Source organism: Gavialis gangeticus, unplaced genomic scaffold, assembly GCF_001723915.1.
Source record: "Gavialis gangeticus isolate Ggan-Ray unplaced genomic scaffold, GavGan_comp1, whole genome shotgun sequence".
NCBI classification, from domain to species: Eukaryota; Metazoa; Chordata; order Crocodylia; family Gavialidae; genus Gavialis; species Gavialis gangeticus.
The window spans coordinates 17,971,137-17,996,407 of NW_017728997.1; the positions used below are offsets into that span (position 1 = coordinate 17,971,137).

Here is a 25,271-nt window from a genome sequence, read left to right on the forward strand (position 1 = left end):
TTTCAGGCTGGACATAAGGAAGAATTTCTTTACTGTCCGAGCCCCCAAGGTCTGGAACAGCCTGCCATCGGAGGTGGTTCAAGCACCTACATTGAACACCTTCAAGAGCAAATTGGATGCTTATCTTGCTGGGATCCTATGACCCCAGCTGACTTCCTGCCCTTCGGGTGGGGGGCTGGACTCGATGATCTTCCGAGGTCCCTTCCAGCCCTAATGTCTGTGAAATCTATGAACTCTTCCCTACTAGGATATATCAAGCAATGTAACATAGCTGATATATATTAACAGCTGCTAAGCAATAAACATAGGAACTAAAAAACCAGTGTGATATTCCATACGAAGGAAGGAAAGTTTGCCTTGGCATAGACTTTAGGAAAGGGCTCTTGAAGTCTGTAGCATGTAGTATGGTTTAAATAAGCCCTTGAAGCAAGTCCATCTGACTTGATCAGAAAGCCCACCCCAAGCAAAAAGATGTCACTCCAGTTTGTTGTAAGTCTTGATAGCAAAGATTTTATTTAGCTGTAAATTTGCTAGATAAAGATTCCTTTAATATTTTATTACCTCAGTGGATTAGACCTGGTATAAATCAACACGTTAGCAGTCACAATATATTTATGTTCGAAGGAGGGCCAGGGAAGGTAGAAGAAGGATCGCTTCTTCCTGGCAGCTTGACCAACCTGAAAAGCTGACTTGAATGACTTTTACATGCTCACAATGGTGCTGCAGGGAGGCGAGGATAATAAATAATAAACGCTAGCTGCATTTGAGGCAGGTGCAAAGTACAGGGGATTTTTATTCTTCTTTGAAGTTTGTTTTCTCCCCCTTTGGTCTGGATCAAAGGTTCTGGTTTTCTTTATTTGGGGTTTTTTGGGGAATTCATGTAAAGCTTTTAATGCAGTGCCCTGCACAGACACGCTCTCACATAGACCTCTCTTTCCAGCCGAATCCTTCTCCAGAAAGTTGTAATGCCATAGCTGGCCAGAAGGGAGAATCCAAGGTCTTGCAAAATAGTCATTGCCGTCCTGCACAATTCCTTTTTTCTTAAGTTTTCTCCCTTTTTTTCTTTAATAATTTAAATGAGAGAGAAATATAAGTGGATGAAAGCAGTCAGACTGAGCGTGGTGTGTGCTTTGCAGAATGATCTGAAACTGAAGCAAATGCTCTTTTATGTCTTGCAAGTATGTTGAATGATTTTATTGCATTTTTTCACCCACCTGTTCATTTTCCCCCTGCAAACCAGTTAAATAGTTGGGTGCGGAGGGAAGGCGGGGATCCAGGCACCATACGACGCGTCAAAAATGCCCTTTCGTGAAATACTGTTACTCTAGTTCCCATTTCTGTTTGATTGTACCACAAAGGTCTTTGTGAGCCCATATTTCAAATTTGGCTGCCAATTTTTGATATCCAAAATCACAGCAGGAGCTTTGGGCCAGAGTGTGCGAGAAAGAGGGGTGCCCACCACACGTGAACGTTTTCAAGTAACTTTAAAAACGTAAGCCCTGGGGCAACTAGTTTTCTGAAAACAGAGTACCCTGTAGTTGGTAATTTGGAAAATTAATGCAAAAACACCATCTGCTAAAGTTCAGATCCACGAACGCTGCCTGGTCTGTGGAGAGTACAGACTGTACACGAAACTATTGATCCCCCATCTGCTTCAGCATGATCCTTTGAAAATGTTGCTCGCTGAATTAACTGCTGCGTCGGTAATAGAAGATTGTACAGGGCAGAGCCGTCCAAATCATTCTTGGAGGCACGGCGCTCTTAGGTGAGTGGAGACGGCTCTTCTTAATTAATGCTCTCTCTCAGACATCAGGTTACTCCGTTGGTACTGTGTCTAAAAGAAACATCCCGGGGCTGTTCTGTGGGCTAGATATCAATAATGAAAACCCAAATCAATGATCTTCTCTCCTAATAGTGTGTTTCCCGATGCAGGTTTCAGGGGCAGCTGATGGCTAATGGAAAGACAGCTGCAGGGAGCCGGTCTGCCCACAGCGATAGCGTATCCTAGCCAGCTCGCGGGACCTCAGTCTGGCGTGTGCTTGGGAGACGACATGAGAGCGGCCTCCTTGATCCGTGTCCGGGGCAAAGTGTGGCGGGGGTTCTGGGGAAGGGCCCGGCTAGGAAACGCTGGTGCTGCACGCAGACACGTACCCGTGAACACCTCCGCTGCCCTCCCACCGGTTCTGCCCACTGCAGAAGGCGGCTGGTATTACAGGACACGTGCCACTCCTGCAGCATCGGTCTGCCTTTGGGCATCCGCTCCGTCAGCACGTCTCATTCACCAAGGGAGGCCCGTGGTTGTTCCCATCCCGCACGAGTCAGGTGGTCTGCTTTCTCTCATGGTTACAAAGGAGTGCTGAGTGGGGGGGTGGGGGGCACTAAAATTGCCTTAACACAGATGGACTCGTCTGATGCCACGGTACCATTTTCTACTGGGGTGAAGCAAGAAAAATCCATTTACAGTTTCCCACCCACTTCTGTCTCTGGGAGGACTTGTGCTTCCTGCGACGCCGCAAAGCACCGGGGGTGTCCAGAGGCACCTGATCCATATTCATTGCATCCTTCACAATTTTACACACTTTGTTCTGGTTGGGTTTTTTCCCCCCCTTAATTTTTCTGCTCTTCACACCAAGTAATCTCAGTCTTTTGCATCTCTCTTCATATGTAAATCCCACATCCTTCTAACCATTTTCACTGACCTTTACTGAGGCAGCCAGGAGTTTCCATCAATTTCTAGGCACTCAGGGCTATAGTATAACACAAGCATTATGCTCTTAAATGGAAATGAAGTTTCTCCTTTGATGCCTCTTTGTAGCAATGTGCATGTGAGATAGCATACTTAGGAAAGCTCCTTCTGAAACAGGCACAAAGCACGTTTAAAAAGTGTTCCCCAAGCACGCTGACGAGGAGGTCCTGGATACTTCTGACATAACTGAGCAGGAGATTAAGGGCTGAAACAGAGTGAGACTGGAAAAAAAATAGTATATTTCTGTGTTTCAAAAAAAGAAAAAAAACACGGAAAAAGGAAGGCAAAACCATCCTTTACTTTCCTGTTCTCTGGGTATGCAAATCAGGAAATGTTCTCTGGCTTTCCACACAGACCTCACTGGATCATTCTGGGAAGTTTTGGGAAGTTTAGCCAGCTTTTTAAAGTGATTTTCTATTGTCTGTGCTGCCTTACCTGTTCATTCGACATGGTGCTAGTCACGGTGCGGGTGGTAGGCACTTAGAATATTAGACCTTGAGATCTTCACAGTCCAATTTGTAGATACTTGGGTATCTCATCCCACTTTTATTACAGGTTGGGATCACATTTAATATGTGAGTTTTATTTATAAATAATTTATAAATGTTTAATATTAACAGCTATTTTACTGAATGTGTAATTAAGTAACCTTTGACTAATCCAGAGGTTGCTTCCAACCATGACTTACAACCGTCTGTAAGTTTAGTTGGTTTAATAAAAGTTACCAGATTTACCCAAAGAACCTTGTCTGCCACTATAAGACTTTCTACTGATTGCATTTGACACGCATTTCTCAGGTCTACAACATACTTGTGACCCCGAGGGTCCCACTACACATTCAGATGAAAGCTGGATAGAAACCAGCTATGGAGTTGTTACACATTTTCAAGTTCTAACTTTGTAGCTAGTTGGATCTTCTTGTAGCCAAAGGGTCATTTTTATGATGCGATAATCACTTTGACTGTGTGGCTGGTCTAAATTTATTGAGTGATTAACCAGTGAATTGTGTGACAGTTACTTTGCACTTGTGGCCAGGCTTACTTTGCACGTGTTTAATTTATTACACAATTAACCAGTTAATTGCATAATATATGGAGCATGTAGCAGGGGCCCTAGTATAACTTTTGGTGAGCCTGTCAAGCAGTCCCCGACATGTAGTAAATGAAACAGCGTACCCAAGACAAGTTGTGCTCAGAGTTTAATCCAGCAACCAAAGGTTAAATGTAAATGTGCACAGAGTAAGATACCTCACTTGGATTGCTCCCTTCCTATTTTTTGTTAACTTTGTCATGCAGTAAGCAGGCAGCATGTTGATTGCATCATTGATGACCCCGTCTCCGTTCCTGATCGATCGGAAGAAGTGGGGAAACGACTTGTTTGTGCAGTTGCTAAGGCTGTTTTAAGAGAGGTGGATCTGAGGAGCGACGTGTCGAGCACAGAGAGTTCCCGGTGTTCAGACATGGGTCTAGGGTGGGAGCTCTGGCCCGTTGCAGTCTTATTAAGGAACAGCAGTCTTTTCTAATACTAATTAAAGGCTGCAGTTGACTGTGTAGGCTTACACCTACCTCTGAGGTCAGGCGGAGTAACACCTGTGTGTTACTTACTGCAGAATCGAGGCCTGCAGTGACGATGGCACTAAAAGAAGAAGAAAGACGTCTGTACACTTTCATTTGAATTTCCTAGAATTCGCCATCTCGCTCGCTGCAAACCGTGCGCAAAGCATATGCCTCTCTGTTAATGAAACACTTATCGAGACCAGAAGCCGCCCATTTGAACAGGTGCAAATATTCAGTAAAAGACCTGAAATGCTGCACCACATGAAAGTGTTAAAGTGAACAAAGTTGACAGTTCCACTTAATCAGAAACTGCAATAAATTAAATGTTATGCAATGCTTATAAGCCTTGGGACTAAGGTGCTCAAAGACAATTACCAACTAAACATTTCATTAATGAAATAATGATTAATTATAATAGCTAATTAAAATGCAGGATTATGATGTTGGTTTTCAGCATTAACAGGAGAAATGACATTACCATTTTTAATGAAATTCCAATAAGGAAAATTATAATACAACGTAAGGGTGGGAAGGGGGGAAGAGGTACAGGCTGGAGCAAGATTAGAAGTTATTGTTAAGCCCAGAGGCATTGAATTTTCCCAGCTGGTGAACTTAAGTTAAGTAAGTTTAATGCACTATAATTTAATTACTAATCATAGTTTTTCTTCACAGTGGGAATTGATACTAGGTTTCTATTTTACAAGAACAAAAGACAAAATTTAAATAGCTACTATGTGATGGGTGGTGACACTTTGCTACAGGCTACAAATAAAGAATATTTTGCAGATTCCTGCATAACATTTGGATTTAGATATATTATAGTGCCGTTTTAAATATTATTTAATTAATGATTACAGGATTAGAAATTAAGTAGTCCATGCAGATTTCCTAATGCAACTATGGTGCTGTCTTTGTGAAGTCTATACTCAATACTGTTTCAAATTTATAAGATCTATCTTCCTTGAATAATTAATACATGGGGAAATTAGTAAATGTCAAATTCCCATAGGAAGATGATATTTGACCTACATTAATAAAGCTATTTAAGATTCATTAAGTGTGGACGAGTTACTTAAACTATTTGCCATTACTCACCTTTTCATACATAATGCAACATGTTGGCTTAAATAAAATCCCTAATTTGCATCCTACTTGGTGCATTGTTACGCAGCATTTGCTTTCTTTAGGGTGGCTGGCTTTCTGTTGCTCTTTGCGGCCTACGCTTGTTGTTGTCTCAGATGACGAGGCCAGCTAGAAACCCATGTCATCGTTGGCCGTAGCCAAGGTGTAAACAGACTTCACTTTCCCTGGATCTTCTGGACTCTCTAAAAAGAGCTTATTGGAATGGTCCTTTTTCCTGATTGATGCCAGAGGCAAAATTTCCATCCACGTTGTGTGTGTTTAGGTGCGGGGGGGGGAAGGATGAACCCTAAATAGGGCTCATTATCTAGCTATATTTGAGCATGTAGTATATGGAAAGTTTCTTCAACCTCAAATATAAGCGTATAGACAGCTGTCTATGTATTATAAATCTTTGTATGCAGGAGGGAAGCTCCACAGCATTTGTGTGGACCTAGAGAAACTTTGTCCTGGAGGGACAAAGGTTACGTTTACAACTCATTATTTGTGCTCCAAAGAGACAGCTAAGGAAGTGTGCATGGGAGATGGAGCAATTAAGCACGGAGAACATGCTGGAGGATGTGAGACTGAACAGTGCAGATGGGGATGTGGAGGATGCAGGACGTTATACAGGTAAATGAGAAAACTAGGGAGAATCATCTTGCTCCAACTCTAGAGGCATGTGTTCAAGTCCCACTCTGGATGCCTACTGGATGTTCCCGGTTGGCTCATCTGTAACTGAGCACCTGGTTATTCAAACCAGGCAAGTCAAAAGTGGCCAGACATGATTCCATCTACATCACTGTTTGTGTGCTGATGGCGATAGAAACATGAGTTCGCTGATCACGCTAACCCTATGGGCCAGTTAGGCACCTGCAGACCTTTGACCCTTCCACAGGGATATTAAAAATGTTTTCTTAAGCTCAACAATACAAGACATAAATCTCGCTCACTCCTTGTTCTGTAATTGTAGGGTCCCATCCAGATGAAGCAGTCAAGTGCTAGCTTGCTTTTTCAAACGACCCAGAAGTTCGGTGACTGAGTTACAGGTTTTAAATATCCCACGGCATTAAGATGCAGAAAACAAACAGACAGGCGGCGGAGGAAGCCCGTTTTCTCCAAGCTTGGCTCGTAGGTTTTGTAATTAGTCCACGGCAAAGATGAAGCTTGGCAGTTTTGCTTTTATATTGATCTCTTGGGTACAAATGTGTGTCTAGCTTTTAAGAAGAGCTGAAAATAATCTAATACCTGGAATGCCGGTCTGTCATCTACACAGCCCTACATGGAAGGATGTTACGTGCATCTGCTTGGCTAGGAAGCTCATTCATTTAGCACATCTTTCCATAGTTAGTAGCTATGTGTTATTGTGTAATCTCATTGTCTCCGCTGCCACAGGTAATTTCTTCTCAAATTTCCACCATTGTGTTAAAAGGAACACATGGAAACTGAGCAAAAATATGCATCCCAATATCATTAGCATTTATTGGCATTAAATAAGACATCCTCAGTTTTCCCCTTCTGTTGTAAGGTACAAAGAAAGACGGGTAGCAGGGAGGCGTGGGGCACTGTTCAGACTGGGGGCTGTTGTCCCGATTGAGCTAAAACAGCCCATTGACATCAGTGCCTCATTGATGAGAGAGGAAATACGGAGTTGAGTAAAGACAAAAGAACTGGGCCCAACGTCCTGTTAATTCACAGAATGGAAAACTTAAGCCATGTGCTAATTACAAAAACTCCTAATTAGCTATAATTATCAGCTTCTAAGCAAGTTGAAGTGTGTAGCATTTGATAGCATTGTTGACCTTTTTGGTGTACTTTCAGGGAAAAAAACCCTTAGAAATGAGGGGTTGTAAAATTCATCAGAGAGCAATTAATTTGGGCAATTAGAGGAATATAATATAAATTAACACATCTGTGCATATCAGAACATAAATGGACTTTAATGTTACTGCACAGGCTTCAGTTTGTAATGAAAATTCATTACGGGGACAGCCAAGAAAATGTATTAATTTAGTAGGACCTTTCTTATAGCCGTGATAAACAAAATGAATGATTATCTGCAGTGCAAGACAGAGTCTGTTTTATTCCAGGCATAAATAATATAAGGATTTGCTTTGACTTCTTTTGGAGGATCAATATGGGTTGTCATAGCTTATTCAAATCTTTCATCCTAAGTTAAAAAATAAACCTCTTTGCTATTCTTTTAATGCCAAGGTCTTGGCAATACCTTTACTATATGCTCCTGACCTTTTAATATTTGTTTAAAAAAATAAATCTTTTGTTAAATTTTACCACCCAGAGAGAGAGAGAGAGTTAGCTCTGAACTCCATGCATCTGGGTAAATCAGGACAACTCCACTGAAATCACTGATGTCACAACAGCATAAGGAAGAACATAATATGTCTAATCCAGTTGTGCTACAAAATAATTATAGTCCCATAGGGTCATCAAAAATATTATAAGTCACTAAGAATAATGAGATCATTGGTTCACCTTAAGGATTTTGCTTAACCCAGAGATTCCCTTTCCAGCTCAAAGACCCTATCTCTCTTTGTGATGTTGCTGTTAGGTATGACTGTTACTGGTATCTTTGGAGGAGACGGTTCAGGTGCCGAGAAACAATTTTGACCCAGGAGAGCATACAAAAAAACAGCAGACCTGTGCCTTAAAGAAGGGTGTTTGTACCTGTAAGCTTGCAAAGAATATTTTTTCCAACTATTTAGTTGGTCTCATAAAAAGATATCACATCTACCCAAAGAACCTTGCCTGTCTGTAATAAGGAGGAGACATTCACACGGATCAAGCTCCTATACCGATATTCAGCACAACCCTTTGTGATGTCCCTTCCTTGTTTTGTAGCTTGGGTTGTCGATAAAAGAAGTGGTGGTGTTTTTTCCTTTTACCCATCCAAAAGCCTGACCTTTGAGGAGGGTGTTAATATCCATCCAGCGTGATCAGTTGTCATTCAAAGTCAGTGCTCCCTTTATGGTTTTGGGGGTTTTTTTTAATACCAGGTGAAAGCAATTTTCAGTTAACTTTTAGATGGGCCTTCCTGCCCTCTGCTATTATTATCATCATCATCGTTATTCTTATGTTGTTGTTTACTTAATTTTAAAACCTTCAGTGTCTCTCAAGCCCAATCACCTCCACTCTGTATATAAAGCATGGATGTGATCCTAGTGTGATATCAGGCTCATCAGTTGAAAAACATTTCCATGGCCTTATAAGTTATCATATTCCCATTTTTTTCCAGCAGTATGGTGATGCACATTGGACTTCCCCTCTGAGGATGTCGGATGCTCACTTTTATCAGATTTTACATTTTGTAAATCGCTGGAGCATAGCATCAATAAATAAGCCTACCTTAAAGTCCCTGCCAGTCAAAACATTTTTCATGGTTTTATGTGAAGACATACATTGTTTTTATGCAGCTGTCTCCTTCTGAACTAATTTTATTACCATACATCAAGTTTTAAAGGCCATCTCATGTGAAGTTTTGCCAATTCTTTAATGGACTTAAAGTGCTAAGTATTCTTATTTATTCTCCAGTATTTACTTAGGAGCATTAGCAGTGACAGCCAAACATATGATTAGCCCAGCAGACAGCAATGCATTCTGGCTGAGCAAACACTGATGAAAAGAAAACTGACCCCACAGTGGCACCTGCAGCGTGGAGAGGTTGTGGCGCTGTTGCTGCAGCCCACCCAATGGCCGGTGCGTTCGTGTGGAGACGGGAGAGGCCGGTGGGTCCATGTAGTCACGACTCTGCTGTCGGCACTGGGGGCACCACCTTCCTTAAGCCGGGCCTGCAAGTCCTGTCCTTCAAACTCAGGAAATGTTGTCATTGACAGTTGTTGGGCAAGGGTTGCGTTTGGAGCTGCCTCACCTAGGGCCGGCAGGTTTTCCAAAGCAGGCATGCATCTGGAGAGGAGACAACTAACCTGAGCGTGGAATTAAAAATGATGCCCAGGAAGAAAAGAGGCTTCAGGTTGGCTTAGTTAGCTGAGGTCACTGTATGACTGTGTTCGCACTGGATTTATGACCCAGATACCTTATTCCAGGCAGACCCAAACCCTCAGACTGACTATGACTACTTCCATTTGATAATAGTCACATTTTATTGATACACAGTGATAGCAGATAAAAATAATGCAGGCAAGGCAAACAAAATAACCCACCCTGATTCTATGTCTAGCAGTCCAAGGGTTCAAAGAGAGATGGTATGTCTGGCCAGTACAGAAGCTTCACCCTGTGTTGGTTTTTTTTGAATGCCAGATGTCAGCAGCCTGGAGGTCAAGGACCAAATTGCCCCTCCTTCCCTGCCCCCATGAGGTGAGTGAGACAGGCCGGTGGTGTGCCCTCTCTCCATGGTGGTTTCAGGATCCCTCCTTAGGGACCCTTTGCTGCTCTGAAATTCCTCTTGTTTTCTTTTTCTCCTCTGATGACTCTTCATCTCCAGGTCTTATTGATTAGTTTCCCTGTGGTTGTCATACTGTCCATGTTCTGTCAGAATATTCCTTTGTTTTAACAGACCCATCACATGAACACACCTTAATTTGCTCAGTTACCAGTATCTTAATTTGGGTATGCCCCAGCCTCCTAATTTCATCCATTCACCAAAACTGGAAATCCCAAGGACTCTGCAGTTGGGCACTGTGACGTGGTGCCAATGCAGCAAGCCTATTCTTTGTTATGGATACACTGTTCATGTTTTTCCAGAATGGCTTATTTTGGTGTCTGCCTTGAAGGAAACTTTGTCACAAGCAGGCTTTTAGAAACCAATTAACCCTTGCCATTCCCCTGTACCATTATTTTAAAGCAATATCTACTTAACGTACAAGCCAATTCCCCAAAGCAAATTTCTAAATATTATTTTCTAGTCATCAGACTACAGAATACAAGTGCTTACCTCAACCCAGCAGGTACATCCTGGCTGCGTGGAGGGGAAGATATCTCGCCTGTACCAGCAGTGAGGCAGATCACCAGTAGAGAGCATCAAGTCCATCACTGGCATGCGGCACTCCAGTCCCATGGAGCTGACTCTAATATAAGGACTCTTGATGGGCTTGGAGCTATACGAACTCCCAAGGCACATGGATATCATGGCTTATAGTGCAGGGGCATACCCATCCAGGGGCAAAGGTGGGCAGAAGGCATGGCCAACATCATAGCTAGAGAAAAGCCACCTTCCCCTATGAACAAGTTGTCTTAAACCTATCATACATTGTTTAAGGGCACCTTGTGAGATGGCCAGCTTACAAATAAAGTGGGTGTCTGAAATGGACTTCATCTAAAGACATGCCTGATCCTCAGCATGTCTGTGGCTTTTGTAACTACATGAGGCTTGGAGTGAAACCTCAGATGTGCCTGGGTGCTTGGATGTTGAAATCACCATCTGAAAACTGGGCTCACAGTCAGCAGTACAACATATTGCAGCGTCTTCCCTTCCCCATGCCTTCTGTTATTTTTCTCTCCTTGCTGTATTCTTTGATGAAATAAATTACCAGTTTATTATGTCTCAGGAAAGAAACTGTTTTGTTGTTAAAGGTGACCCGCAAAGGTTCCTGGAATATGGCACTTTACCTTTGCAGGTCTCCTTTAATAGCTTCAAAAATTATAAGGGATTTTTTTTTTTATAAGGGTCTCAGGATTACTTATCTAAATTATGAGTGAGGTGGATGTTATCCTTCAAAAGATCTGCTTTCTGCTCACTGTGTTCTCAGACAAAGTATTTTCCTACAATGTGGTACTCAGCACTTCCTGATTTTTGCACTATAATGAGCTGTATGCCACTACAAAACTGCATTAAAAGATTTTTTAATGCAGTCGGGAGCCACAGCTAACGGGCCTTCTATCAGTGTAAGTGCTATAGCGCAAACTGATAAAGAGCTAAATCCCTAAAAGTCTCTAACGTATAGCACTGAAATAGAAAGTAGACTTTCTCCACGCACGTTTTAAGTATCTCATTAGTTCTCAATACATCTGCATGAGCTGGAAGTAATTGATCTCATTAAGATGTATAGAAATGTGGCAAATTTTTGAAATCTTACATATGAGCTTCAGTGCAATTAACCAGTTCGTTAAAACACTAGTCTCTTCAGTTAACTCTGAGGTGGGTATCAGTGCAGCATGAGGTCTGGAAGGAAGCTCAGTCTATTGCAGCCCTGTCATCTAAAGGGATACATATTCTGAGTCTTATTCTGCTCTTCCTCATTGCATTGGTTCTGGAGTCCAAAACTGCTGTTGTGTTTTCCCCTGTGGAAGTACTGAAGGCATGGTCTTTTCCAAGGCAAGAAGCCACTTGTTACCAGTTATGTCAGATAAGGATGGAGGCCTCTAAGAGACCTGATGGCACTGTTATTTAGGTCTTGTCCTCCTAGAATACATAACATTACTTGCACTTTAAATTTCTCTGATGGAAATTATTCTGATTAAAGCATGTTCCTGGCATGTAGGCGGACCACAGGCCCAAGGAATTCCTCAGGGCTTGATTCTGCAAAGCCTGTACTCGTGTTGGAGGCCCATTGACTGTGGTTGAACTTCAGCCTACATGCTATAGCATGTGCTCAGATGCACTGCTGAATGGGGGCCTCTGAGTTTATGTGGGAAATAAGTGACACACGTGCCTCCTGCCCAGAGGTGGGTTTCATTCCCTGTGCTTAAATGTGAACCATAGGTTTCTTAGTCAGTTTTACAACTTCATCTTTCATCTGGATTTTGTAAGTTCTTTGGCTGAGAAACACTTCTCTTTGTGAGTGCCTGTAACACCAGCGATGCTGTATAAATAATCATGATAAACTTCTCTCTAACCCTTTCCCCACTCCATCCCCTGGGGCTGTGCAGAGATTCCTGCAGACCTAGGGCTGGAATAATTCATGCCCCTTTCAAAGCCTCCAGCAAGACAGGAGAGAGTCAGAGGTATTGACAGGCTGCTCATTTCCATGAGCTTGCAGCCCCGCTGCAGGGATCCTGCTCCCTCCTGCAATCAGGTTTTGGATACCTGCTTCCAGGCTTTCTCAGTCTCCCTCTAGATCAGCCTGGCGAGTGCCAGATCTTTCCTGGTGACTGTTTTTGTGTAAACAAAGGTGAGATGAGCCCCAGAGAGATTTCTGATGTAAGAAAGAATTTGGAAAATGAGATACAGCCTAGGCAAATGCCCAGTTAAGATAATTTCAAGTGAGCATATTTGACAGGCAAGCAGTAATCAATAGTTCTGGATAATGTGATAATGGATGTTGCATTAACTCTGTGCTTATAGTATGAAATGGCAGCAGGAAAAACTGTGTGAATACAAGCATCACATCATGAAGTTCGGATGACAGGGAATCCCCTCTGTGGAAGAACCTGCCACAACTTCTTCTGGGACTGTGGGGGTGGGCCTCTCAGTGCTTCAAAACTTAGAGAAACTGCTGGGGCAAGGATTAAGAGGTAGGAAAGAATGACACTAAGGCTAAGTACAGACAGTCAAAAAGCCCGAGGCTGAATCGATTCAATCTTTGCAGGTTAGTCTAAGCTGCAGAGATTGAACCAATAAGCAAGTGAACAGACATTCACACTGTGGGGGGAGGGGAGGGGGTTGTGGGGGTGGCACAAAGCATCCTGGGCTGCTGGGGGACTGTGAGTTAACTTGAATGTGGACAGGATCTGGGACAGAAGTTCAGTAAGCCGATTTAACCTAAATCAGTTAAGTCTGATGCTACATCCATCTAGGTTTATCTTAAACTGGTTTGGGCTATTTTGAGAACCGTTTATACGCACTGAACTTCTGTTGCGTTACAGATTTGAATCGGTTTCCAATCACCGATACTGGCTGTTCCCTTCTGTAGTCACAAACAGAGATCCTACTAGCGTGGCAGGAGCACTCTGTAGTGAAGCTTGAAATTATGTACCAGTATTTTAAACAATTGAAGATATGGAAGACACCATGAGAGCTGGGAGCGGGGACAGGGTATGATGGAACAAAGGAAAGAGAAATTTAGATGGGATCCAGAGGAAAACTGCTTAGAAGTCTGATCTCTGTGATCCTGGAATAAATAAGCAAGCGGTGGAAACACTTAAAGAGATGCTAGACTTTGTTGTTTTCAGAGTGAGAGAAAGGGAGCAAGAGACTTAAAAGCAAAAGGTGGCACTGACCCTTTCACAAGAGTTCTTGATAAACACGGTGCTTTTATTCAGTGATTTTGATTAACTACTTTCACAATAGCACACGAGAGCTATTGTTTGAGAACTGGCATTGCAAGGTCGGGGTGGGGGGGCACTGTAGTGATCAATCACTTTTTATTTTTATAAAAGAAGAGAAGCAAGCTCACAGGAGCCTCTTCTGGTATTGGCCAAGCCCTGTAGGTGACAGTCACTCCTTAATCCAGCGTAGCAGTGATGTAGCTGTGATGGGCCAGAATTTGTGAGTGGCAAGGATTTCTTAGTCTGATCTCTTTTATTGCACCAACTAAGTCATTGGGATAAAGCTACACAAGCTTTCATCTGTATGCAAGACCTGAGGAAGAATGTTTTACGTTGAAAAGCTTGTCTAAATTTATCCGAATGATACAGTTGGTCCAATAAAAGAGATCACCCTAAGAAGTCCTTGCCTCTCGTACTCCTTAATCTGACAGAGCTCCTGTTGTTTTGAATAGAAATTTTGTCTTACTAAGCATTGCAGAATTTAGTCTTGTGATGATCTGATTCCCCAAATGTTCTTGGTAAATTGTTTTTCCACTCTTTGGAGCTATTAACTTCCTAGGACTTCCTGAACAAAACGATCTGCTCGGTTACACTACGTAAAACATACCTAGAAATATTTATTGGAAGCAGCTCTACTTTTCCTCAGTAATAAAAAATCTGGTGCTTCTTCCATTAATTTTAGCTTGTGTTTTTGTTTTGTGGAGAAGGTTTTTATTTGTGTGCAACTTTTACCATAAACCAGATGTCAACACAAGACTCTGCATGTTTGCAATCATTAGGCAATATTAAAGACGATCATTGAGTCACAGAACGAGAACAGGAACACTGGGTGTTCTGCTACCTGCAAAGCAATTAAATTATTGTCTGACACATTTATAGTCCCAGAAGTAGCAATCAGCTTTTCCTTGGAATAAGGTACGTCGTGTTACAATACAGTATCTTGCTGAGATGTTCATATTTAGCATTTGCATTAGATAATTTAATTTAAATACACAGAGAGAACACAGTTGTAGCTCTTATCATTAGGACAAACTGTTAGGGAAATAATATTCAGATAGGTGTTTTTGTAAATAATTCTGCAGTCCAGGACAATGTCTACCTCTTCCCTATTAACCTTCACTGTCCTTGCTGAATAAGCTTGGAAATGCTGTAATCCACAAACTCTTGAGAATTATATATTTTTTTCTTTTATTTAATAGCGCTTTCTAACATGGAAACAATATCCGAGTTATCTTTGTGTTTCCACAGGATTGTGAAAAAAATGCTAGAAAGCCATAGAAGTCCAGAAAGGACTTTTCCTTGGTAGAAGCCTTTATGTATTGGAGATCAATTTTCTGATAAGATTCTCTGGGATGAAAAGACATTTTGTAATTTTAGCAAACACGAATACCAGAAGCAGGCATAGCCATTCAGTACCTTGAGCCTAATCCAAAGCTCATTAAAGGCCATGGAAAGACTCCCGTTGACTTTAGTTTAGATCCTCAATGTCCAACAATATAGCAATTGAAATAACTTTCCATGCCATAGTGACCCCTCATGTTACACAGCTATCAGATTCCTCTAAAAGGGTTTCAGTCATTTAAGAGGCTGTGTCGACCATCTTTAAGTAGCTAGCAATGGTCATCACGTGAGGCTACCCCCAGTAACAGTGCTGGTTTTCTCTGTCTGTCTAGCTTTGCGACTGCAGGTAATAGGTGGTCACTACGTTGGTGTCTTGACAAAAACAATTGTCTGCTCCACATGCTGCTGTTTCCAGAGCTGTGACCCAGCGCTGTTATACCCGTGTCAAGAGCTGAGATGAAGAGCTGCCCAAAGAAAGCTATTTGCAGTGCTCAGTAATGAGTTTGGTCCTACAAAACCTGGTGGCTACGCTACAGCTACTGGCACGTTATTGCTACTTATTTCTTAGCAATTTATACCCAGGCAAACATAGGGCCCTCTGCCTAATAGCCTGTTGCAACCACCCCTGTGCCTCACAGATGATGTTTCAGGGGAAGTTTCCAAGTGAGACAGGGCAGGGTAGATTTTCAGCATGGTGCTGGAGAGCTTTTGCATCCTGATGCAATAATTACATGTAGAAATTAGGGCTGTGCGAAGCTTCAGTCCCTGATTCAATTCGGCAGAGATTCAGCCCGATTCGGTGGCCGAATCTCCGAATCTGAATTGAATCAGGAGACCCTTTAATCTCTCCAAATCAAATCGGAACCCTCAGAATCAATTAATCGAATCACTGTCCCCAATTCAGGCCAAATCCAAATTGAATAGGGCCTGTTTCGCACACCCTAGTAGAAATCTCTTTAAAATTGGCTCTCATGTCTCAGGCAAATGGACTCTTCTGAGCCAAGACCCGTGTAGAGGACATAAAACCGGAGAAAAGAGGAATCCCAGTCATGCAGGGATCATGGCAGAGGGAAGCATCCCTGTTAAGGCGTACCTTTAGGGTATGCAATATTTCAGGCCCACTCCACCCCAATTCAGTCATCTCAAGCCTGGCAGCAGCGGTGTCCTCAGAACAGCTGCACTGCATGTTTCCAGCTTCAGCACATGCAGAGCAAGGCGGGCAGGCCAACCTTGCTGAGACAAGCACTCCCAAGACCTCTGCTGAAGGGGCAGAGATGTTCCCTTGGAGGCCTGATCCACAGGTCGTGGGAATCAGTGACGCCCGTGCCCTTGGGACCAGGTGCGTATTTGCCAAAGACCTCCTTGTTCTAGGGAAAGCTGCAGATTATGCTCTTGCAAGCAGAATTTCTGTCTTTAAATATGACGGCCTCGATTCAAGTCCCTGGCTCCCTTCCACGTGCGCTGGCCAGTGAAGTGCGCCATCATCCGCTGCTGGTACATTGGCCTGCAGCAAAATCCTGTCCTCAAAGGGACGCAAGAGTAGGGTGGTTGGTGTCTGAGTCCAAGTGCTTCCTTCAGCTACACCATGGGTGAAGGATTATGCACTGTGCCTTGTTCAGGGCTGCTGTGAAGCCATGCTCTAGCCCAGAGTTTGCCAAACCGCACCCTTGGTCATCGTGGTGGGTTTCCTTGTGACTTCCTGTATACCTTGAAAACATGAAAAGGTGCTGCATGCTTTCTTCAATAATGGTTGCACTCTGATGCACGTGCTGGACCATCTAGTTGACTAAGCTCATTGCAGTGCTCAGTGGGCACTTGAACTCCATTGGGAGCTATTGAGTTTTGCTGAAATGTTAAGTTTCTATTTATCATCAGTACATAATGCCCCCCCTCCCTTCCTCAACCTCTTCAAAATATTAAAATGGTGCAGGGAATAAACCAGTGACGTGTAAGTACTAAAAGATCCAGGGGAAGGAAGGGAGGAACTGTGGGTGCCTACCAAGCATGACCTTCTACCTGTAGTTGTGTGCTTTGTGGGTTGCCCGAGCTTTGTTTGGTTTTTTTCTGTGTTGCATAGTTGCTGTGCGAGTTCGGTACTTTCCACTAATAAGCACTTTGGCTGGTTCTGTCCTGATGGTGAAGGTTGTGGTCCTGGAACAAAGCCATCCAAAGTGGTTTAGTGCAATCAAGGCCTGTGTATGCAGTATTGTCCATGCCTCAGGTAAAGTAATAGCAAGTTGGCAGGTCATTGGCACAGAAATGCCGGCTCTCTAAATCCAAGCTCATGTTGTTGAATCATGTGCCTGGTTTTCCAAATTGTCCCTGAGAACAAACTCTGTTAAGACTCTCTGAGCAGAAATACTTTGTGATACAAAAAAAAGTAATGATTTTAACTTGTTTTAATTCCATTATTAGTTCTGTTAATAAAAATGTCTATTTAATCTATTTAAAGGCATCCAGTAAAAATTCTACAATATTAATTTCATGGAAAACTTCCAACAAAACTCTATTAGTTTTCCTCCATTAAGGTACCATTATGGACTTTTAATGGAGCTCTCAGTTATAACAGTTTTTATTGACCTAATTATTAAATGAATTAGAATCAGTCTCAGTGTCTTCAAAAATGTGTGATATACTTAAAGAAAGAAAGAAAAGAAACAAAAAAACCCAGAGTTTGTTACTATGGAAAAATTTCCAAATATTTTCTGTCAATGCTTCTTGCTCTGATATAGATGTCACGTGAATTATAACTTCAATTTAGCTTTGCATGAGACTTGCTGTAGACTTCAGGAGATTATTTTTTGTCTCTACATATCCTTTTTTTTCTTTTTTAAAGTAAAAAGTGGAGAAATCAGTTCTTAAATGATCTCCACAACCACTTGATTTAACACAGATAGGTCTGAGGACAGAATGAGTTAATTATTTCAATAATGGCACTTAGGCTCAATGAGCTTTTGTAAACCCATGGTTGCATTAATTGTTCATATGGGTGGCTGTTTCTTTTCCAAATTATAGCTAGAATATGCTGTATTCCCCTTCTGCGTTTCATCCGTGTTGGTCTATGCTTCCATAGCGTTGGTCAGACAGCTTGGGATTCCCTTAAAAGAACTGCAGTGGCTGTATCTTGCCTCCGATTCAGGCTATCAATCTGAACGTTTCCATCTGTTTAGAACTGGGCTGCTTTGACAGATCAAACTCTTCCCCAGCCACGGGATCCTTGCACATAAAACCATCTCGGCAGGGTGCCTCAAACAAAGGATCGTGAGTGACAGTGTTAGAAATGCCTTGTGGTTGCAGGGTTATGCATTATGTTACATGGACTCTGTATACTTGCTGCATTTTATGCTCTTGAAAATATTGTGCCACTAACCAGCCAATCCAAAGGCTCTAATGAGTATTTTAGTTGAAAAGGAAATCAACGTAATGAGTGTTGTTGAGTATTTTCATGTTTAACTGCACTCTATTTAAATGTCAAGTTTGGTTCCATATATAAAATATTGTGTCATTTTCAAAGTCCATTTCTTTGATGGCAGTCATGATGCATTTTTTTGGGCCTTAGGCTTGTTTGCTTTAATAACTGCATTTACAAGTCACATCCGTCCAACCCTCCTGCATTTTGTGCACTGGACTGCTACTGCATCATTCATGTGACATTTTTATAGCAAACAGCTTGTGCTCACAGGCCCCTCAACCTGAGATAACTTGTAGCAATGGACCCCCTCAGACCTGAACATACAATCAACCTTTTACCTTCTATCGAACAGAATTCTTCACTTGCTCATGTGGAGTAGGGATGAGACTATGCCTGAGTGACGATGGTCTGCATTTCTCATGCACTAGAAATAGGTTAAATTACAGGTATAGAAATGCGTTCAGGTTCAGGGCCCGACCCCAAGAAGCTAAGGCCAGGCGGCTGGAACCTAAGGCTGGCCTTATTCTTTGTCATTAGTGGGCACTGGGGTTTTCCCACCACCCCAATGGAGAAGTTGGATATTGAGATGTAATTCCACACACCTCTGGTATCATCTGGGGTGAAGTCCTTGCTACGCAACGGACTGGTGCTAATCGCATGTACCCAACATCTGTTTAGGTGGTATTATGAACACACAGGCCTTTTTTGGGGGCCCATGTACCTGGACAAGCTTCACTCTAGACATGGAGTGATGGAAAGCACAAGGACCCTTGAGTTCATGTCTTAGCATGTTGTGGATGGGGGCTCGATCCTGCCAAGACGTCTTTATTCCTGCACATGTGGCCCCCTGGACTTCACTGCTCCTGCCTTGAGCAGGGATTGGACTAGATGTGACCCCCTTTCAGCCCTCATTTTCTGTGTTTCTATGATCCACCCACAGGGGTGCATATGCCAACTTAATCTTTTGCATGGCTGGGCCCTTTGATTTCTATGGGCCTGCATTCAAGGTACTGTTGAACTCTCTGCCTTGTTTGTGCCTGGGGCAGGGGAGCAGAGAGAAATGTGGGGAATGAGCGTGTGGGGTTGGAACGGATCACTGCCGTCGTTCCACGTCTGGGAAACACGTGGCATGGAGAGGTGTGCGCGGGAGAGACCGGCATGCCTGATCAGGCGTCTCCACCAGGCCCTGCTAGCGTAAAAGTTTCCACGTTTCATCAACGTCTCCTTAGCTGAGGCCAGCAGACAGACATTTATTTTCAGTGTTGTTCTCACGCTGACAGTTTCATAGGGTAAAATGAATTCATGTACACTAATGCTTTGTGGTTTCAATTAGCAGTGGCACCATTTTTGCCTCTTACTGCAGATCTAAGTAAAGGCTTCGTGAAAAGCCTGTGCCAGTATACCATTTACACATTGCTGTTTCGGCCCCGGCAGCTAAAATTGGACTTAGCTCCATATCTATTTATTCATTAATATTTTAAAAGCGCAGTGTAATGCAGTGTTTTCCTGTCTGACTTCTGGAAACACTGAACCAATCAAATGAAGCCAGTGCATCGTGACAGTACTTGCAAACAACACCTCAGGTCCCGGTGTAGTTGATGCACCATGTTTCCAGGCACTGTATGTAAAATATACTGAATCGACAACAAAAAGGCAGCAGGAGTTTCACACCTCAGAGGTTTCTTATAGCACGCTGGCCATGAGATATGACTAATGCATTAGACTGTGATTTTTGCTACAGTCAGTAAATCTCATATAAAATATACCATGTGAGTATATATGCCTGGGCAAATATATCCCAGTGGTTCAATCAAAATAGGATGTTTTCCTAAGAAAGCAAGGTCTGCTTCAGCCACTCACTGCAGGCAGGAATGAAGAGATGAGGCTCTATGCCCCTCTGATGCAGGAGGTCATGGCAACACGTGCCCTAGTTTTGTAAATCAGCCCCAAGCCCATGACGACAGACCTGATGCCCACTGCCCAGTGCCCTCTCCAGGTCTCTGACTTCCAGGCTCCAGTGCATACAACATATTGCTGCTCGCTTTCTTATGTGCATGGCTGTTGACCATCACAGACACGTTTCTCAAGCTCTTTGGCCCCTGCCGGTGTCCCAGGCTATAGTGGCGACGTCTCCGTGATGCCCACCTTGTGCCCGTCGTAGCTGCCCCCTCTGCAACTTGGCGCAGTCTCGACACTCGCAGGGTGAGAGCCTTCGCTGTCGTCCCTGCCATCTGGACCAGCCTCCCTGTCTCTTTCTGCCTCATCAACTCTCTATCTCTTCAAATTTTGTCTTAAAAATAGATTTTCTCCTCTGCATATGCCTCTTAATTTCTCTCTCGTTTTTTATTGGCCTTATGGCTCAGTACCTTAATTTATTCATCATGCAATGTCTTTACACCACTGGTTTCTATAATTTATACTGTATACTGCCTCTTCCCCTGCTTTCCTTGTATTATTTAATTCTGTGAAGCATTTTGGAACAGTTTGTCTGGGAGATGGTATAGGATACAACGCTGTATTATACTGTACGGAAGACAGCAACATCTGCTAATACATACATAACTTCTGCAGCACTTTTATAACTTGAGTTCATTTGGCCATTTTTAAAAAAAAAAAAATGGCAGAAAAATTATTTTCTGGGATGAGACCCAATATGAACTTCTAAACAGCTCTAAACTGTTAATTTATAAACTCTTGAGTAAAAGGCTCAATACTAAACACTGCTGGCTCCTGCAATATTGCTAACTCCCGTGATTTTATCACATTTGTTGTGATAGTTGGTATTTTTTCAGAAAGTACCTCCCCCTGGAGTCATGTGATTAAGTGAAAATCTCAGCTTTAAGAAAGAAAGTGAAAATTAGTAAACTTTTATCCCTCCTTCTTGTGGACTAAAGCTCAAACCAGAAGGCTACCAAGCATGCAAACAAACAAAAGAAAACCCCTCAAAATCAATCTTTGAGATCTCATGATTACAAAGGTCTGACTCTTATGATTTTTACAGCTTCTGGTCATCAGTCTTGAAACACTGCTGACGAACAGCACTGCTATTACTGGGTTGCTCGTTGGGAACAAATACATCTTGACTTTTTGACAACCTGGTTTTGCAAATCCCACTGCATGGGTGGACGTTGGTGCCTCTGCGTAACGCTCTTCGTGTCAGCAGACTCCCCCTCGGCACTGCAGTTCTCTAGTCTTGCAACTCGTGATTGCGCTCACCTGTTGGGGCCAGAGCCTAAATATCCCGTTGGCCCACGGACAGAGGCATGTGATTGCATCTCTTTCTATAAATGAGAGACTGATGCTGGCAGGACTTCTTGCTGCAAGGTTCATGGAAAGCAAAATGCAAAGGATTGTGGGTCTAGCTGAGACAACTTCATTTTAAAGATGACACTGGTGCTGGTGGATTCATTTTTGCATCGCTCACCCAGCTGCAGCGAGCAGCGCTTTCTCCACGAGATGAAATAGGTTAGCACGAGCGCTGTTTAAAAAACAAATGAGATTTGATTTTCGGAATAGGAGCCCAACTGTACGACTGTATCAGCCCTGTCACTGTATTTGATTGCTAATGAATGCAATGCATTACTCTTGGCAACAAGAAAAAAAAGACGGTGTTTTGCATTAAATCCACTAAATAACTAAATGAGCCAGTCAGTAGAAGCTGTTTGAATATTTTGAATGTAAAATGCACAGCCCTTAACAAGTAAACTCACCTCACGTTTTCTAAGCAAGTTTGATCAGAACGTCTGCACAGTATAAAAATGCCTGGTGTTTTCGTCTTTGCGGACAGCCGATTTCTTAAATGCCATGACATTAATTGTGCAAAATGAAGTGGCCCTGTTTTCTAAGCCCAAAGAAGTTGGCTTACAGTTCAGTCTTAATGGATCTTCAGCGCTATTACAAAATGACTGATAGTTGTTGCAACCATTTTAGCAGCTTTTAGATCTGTTATACTTTAAATTAAATTGGCTGTGAATTCTGTAAGTGGCAAAGGTTGACAAACTAGCACTCAGTGCAACATCACTGCACTTCTGAACATAGCTGTCAAAGCTGGTACCTCCACGCACATGGTTTTTTTTAAGCATCTCATAATTCTTCTTCCCCCTGTATCAGGCATTAATACACTAGATCCTGAAGTAGGAAGTAAAATTAACTCCAGAGAACATGGCACAACTCAGAGAAATCGGAGACAGCTGCACGCAAAAATAAGTAAACCACACTGCCGCCTCGCCTCCTCCACCCCACTGGCAGGGAAATGACAGTCGCTGGTTTGTAGAGAACTTGGCCTCTGTGCTTAAGGCTGGACGAGTTGTGCGTATGCGCTTTGAACATAATGCCGCAGTTTCTGGTTACAAGACATCAGTAAGGGCTTCTGAACCAAGTGTCCGACCGGCTCTTACAACAGCATCTGAGGACCCTCCGAGGTAGTTCAGATGCTCTTTTAGCCACAGGTCGGGTGATATTATAGCAGCTGCGTGCTTGTGGAGGAGCGATGAAAAGATAACATCTCACCCCAAATTTGTGTCATCCGGAGCGCATGCAGACAAGCGTGCTCCGGGCACAGTGATATTCTTCCCTCCCTTGTGCCACATCTGTGTACCATAAAGCATCGGGGCCCAGACACGCGGCTGTACAGCTCCTGCCTGGATGGGTTAGGTTCATTTTGAAAGAGGCGCTGCGGGTGAGAAACTGGAGCGCGGCTCGTGAGACAAAAAACTAGAGGTACCATGAAGGGAGAATAATGCCAGGAGCTTTCTGCAGCATTCAGAAGTCCCAAGGGGGGAAAGCCAGCCGTGCTATTCAGCAATTGGAGGGAAGCAAAGCTGGCTATGTGCTCTTTATCCTGAAATCTTTACCCTACCCGGTTCTGGCAAAACTCTCTCTGCAGGGTCCAGCTCTGTACATTGGGACACGGGTCTGCATGCTTCAGATGCTTGTAAAATCACAGTCACTTCCCATATGCTGCAGCCTCCCATTTCATGCTGTGCACAGCATCTCTTTCTCTCTCTCTCTCTGCCAGCCTTGCAACTTTTATATTTCTGAAATTATCCCTATATAATTTTTCTGTGACCCATGCTGCACATTTTCAAGTGGCGGGGGACAGGAAGGTTAACATGGATTCTTCCTTCTCTGCGCAGAAGGCGGGCGTCAAATCCCCCTGCGGTGTATCCGAGGAAGGGAGAAAAGTAGGGTAGGGCAGCAAGGAGAGGGCAGTCTCGGTGTCCGGACCGGGGACTCACAAAAGCAGCAGTTCCTTTGGCCGCCCTTCCTCACCCAGTGCTCCCAGTTCTCTAGTGGCACTGGCGCCCACTGGGCACCCAGAGCATGAAGACTGCTGCCCACCACCTCTCTGAGTGGGGCATCCTGCCTGTTTTAAACAAGGGACAACCCCAGCCCAACCTGGAGCAGCAATGGGGGCTGAGGGGAGAGCTCCCTCCAGGACCCACGCGTTCTCCCAAACGCTGCAGTTTTATTTGCAGAGGTAAGCCCATATGGTTGAGCCTAAAAAAAGAAAAAAAAACCTGCCTCCGACTTTTTGTTAGGCTGACTGCCATTGAGGTTTAAAATAAGACCTGTTCAGACAGTGAAAATGAAACCAGAGCTATCTCGAGGGCAGATGTGCACGAGGGGGAGGAATTAGAAAAAGATACCCGATGGATGGAGTGGGGAGGTTTATTTTGAATACGATGCCCCTGACTCAAAGAATCCCATTTCCCAGCTCTAGGGACTGACCGTACAAATAAATCTCCGTCCACAACGATCTGGGTTTGCTTGCGCTGGTGGGATTACATGAGCCGTAGGAGAGTGGCACGCGTGGAGCGGGCAGGCCCAACGTCCGGCGGCGTGTGCCGAGCATTGGGTCCGCGGGCTGGGATTTGTGTTTGCAGGAAACAGTGAGTGGATGAAGAAATGGGGTTTTTTATGAAGGGCAATGTGCATGCCTTTGCAAGGTGCCGGCGTTTTCCACCATGTCATGGGGGGGAAAGCATGTGCATGTGCGCACGCGTGTGTGAGCGTGACATTATAAACTCCAGCACTCAGCACACACCGCCTTGTTCTCTATCTCTCTTCCCAGAATTTGGATGCTTAAGGGGCTGGTGAAGTTTAATTGCATCTGAGCCGCGAATGGCACCAACCACTGCTGATTTCTCCAGGGGGTGGGAAAGCCCCGGGGGGGTCCTCTTTCAAATCAGCTGCTTGGGCTGCTCTCACTTCATGCTTTCCCCCCCTTCAGACATTTTTTTCTGCTGATGCCTTGCACTTTTGGCATTGCTTCTGCCCAGCCCCAAGCTGCTTGCTTCTCCTGCTGAGGGTATTTCCTCTTCAAAGGGCGGCTGCTGCAGCTACTCGCTCTGCGTGAGGAGCAGGAGCCTTTGAAATGGATGCAGCTTCACCGCACAGCCAGAGTAATAAACTTTTAAAAAAAGAACAGCTAGTTCCCAGGCCTGAAAAAACATTACAAAGTTAAGTGTCATCTGGTTTCCACTCCTTGCTAATAAGAGACCTTGGGATTCAGCGCTGTGTGCCTGTGTGTGGGCGTGCAACACATGTTCACATGTTACACACACTCACACACCCACAACGTTCTCTCTTTCGGGTGGCCTGGCCTCTCTACTCCTTTCCGGGATGCAGACCCCGTTCTCTTCCCTTTTCCAAGTGCCTGGACACTTGTTGAACTCTTACAGGCTTCCTTCTTCTCCGCAGACAATCTGGTCTGCCCCAGACACAGCAGCCACTGCCCTGTAGGCTCCCGGGGTTTGTTGTGGGCTTTGATCCCCCCAGTGTGAAGCTGAACAGCTCTTGTTGGCAGGCAGGGCACAAAAGCAGCAGTGGCCTGAACTGCCCATCCTCTCCTCCAGGACCGGGGTCAGAACGCACCCAGAGGGGTAAGGGGGGAGGGTGTCCCGATTTGGGGGGG

The 25,271-nt window shown here is 43.7% G+C and overlaps 1 protein-coding gene across 19 annotated transcripts in view; it reads left to right on the forward strand.

Annotated features, from left to right (window-relative positions):
- The window catches only part of FHIT (fragile histidine triad), an 899,923-nt gene that overhangs the window by 848,554 nt on the left and 26,098 nt on the right, over positions 1–25,271 (forward strand). Inside the window, exon 8 of one of the 19 annotated variants that reach the window (XM_019504845.1) lies at positions 5,490–5,659. The exons of the other annotated variants lie outside the window; for them this stretch is intronic. Within the exon in view, the coding sequence (XP_019360390.1) occupies positions 5,490–5,582 (93 nt within the window). The 3' untranslated portion in view covers positions 5,583–5,659. Of the gene's footprint in view, positions 1–5,489; positions 5,660–25,271 lie in introns of those variants that run through there. 19 annotated transcript variants of the gene reach the window in all.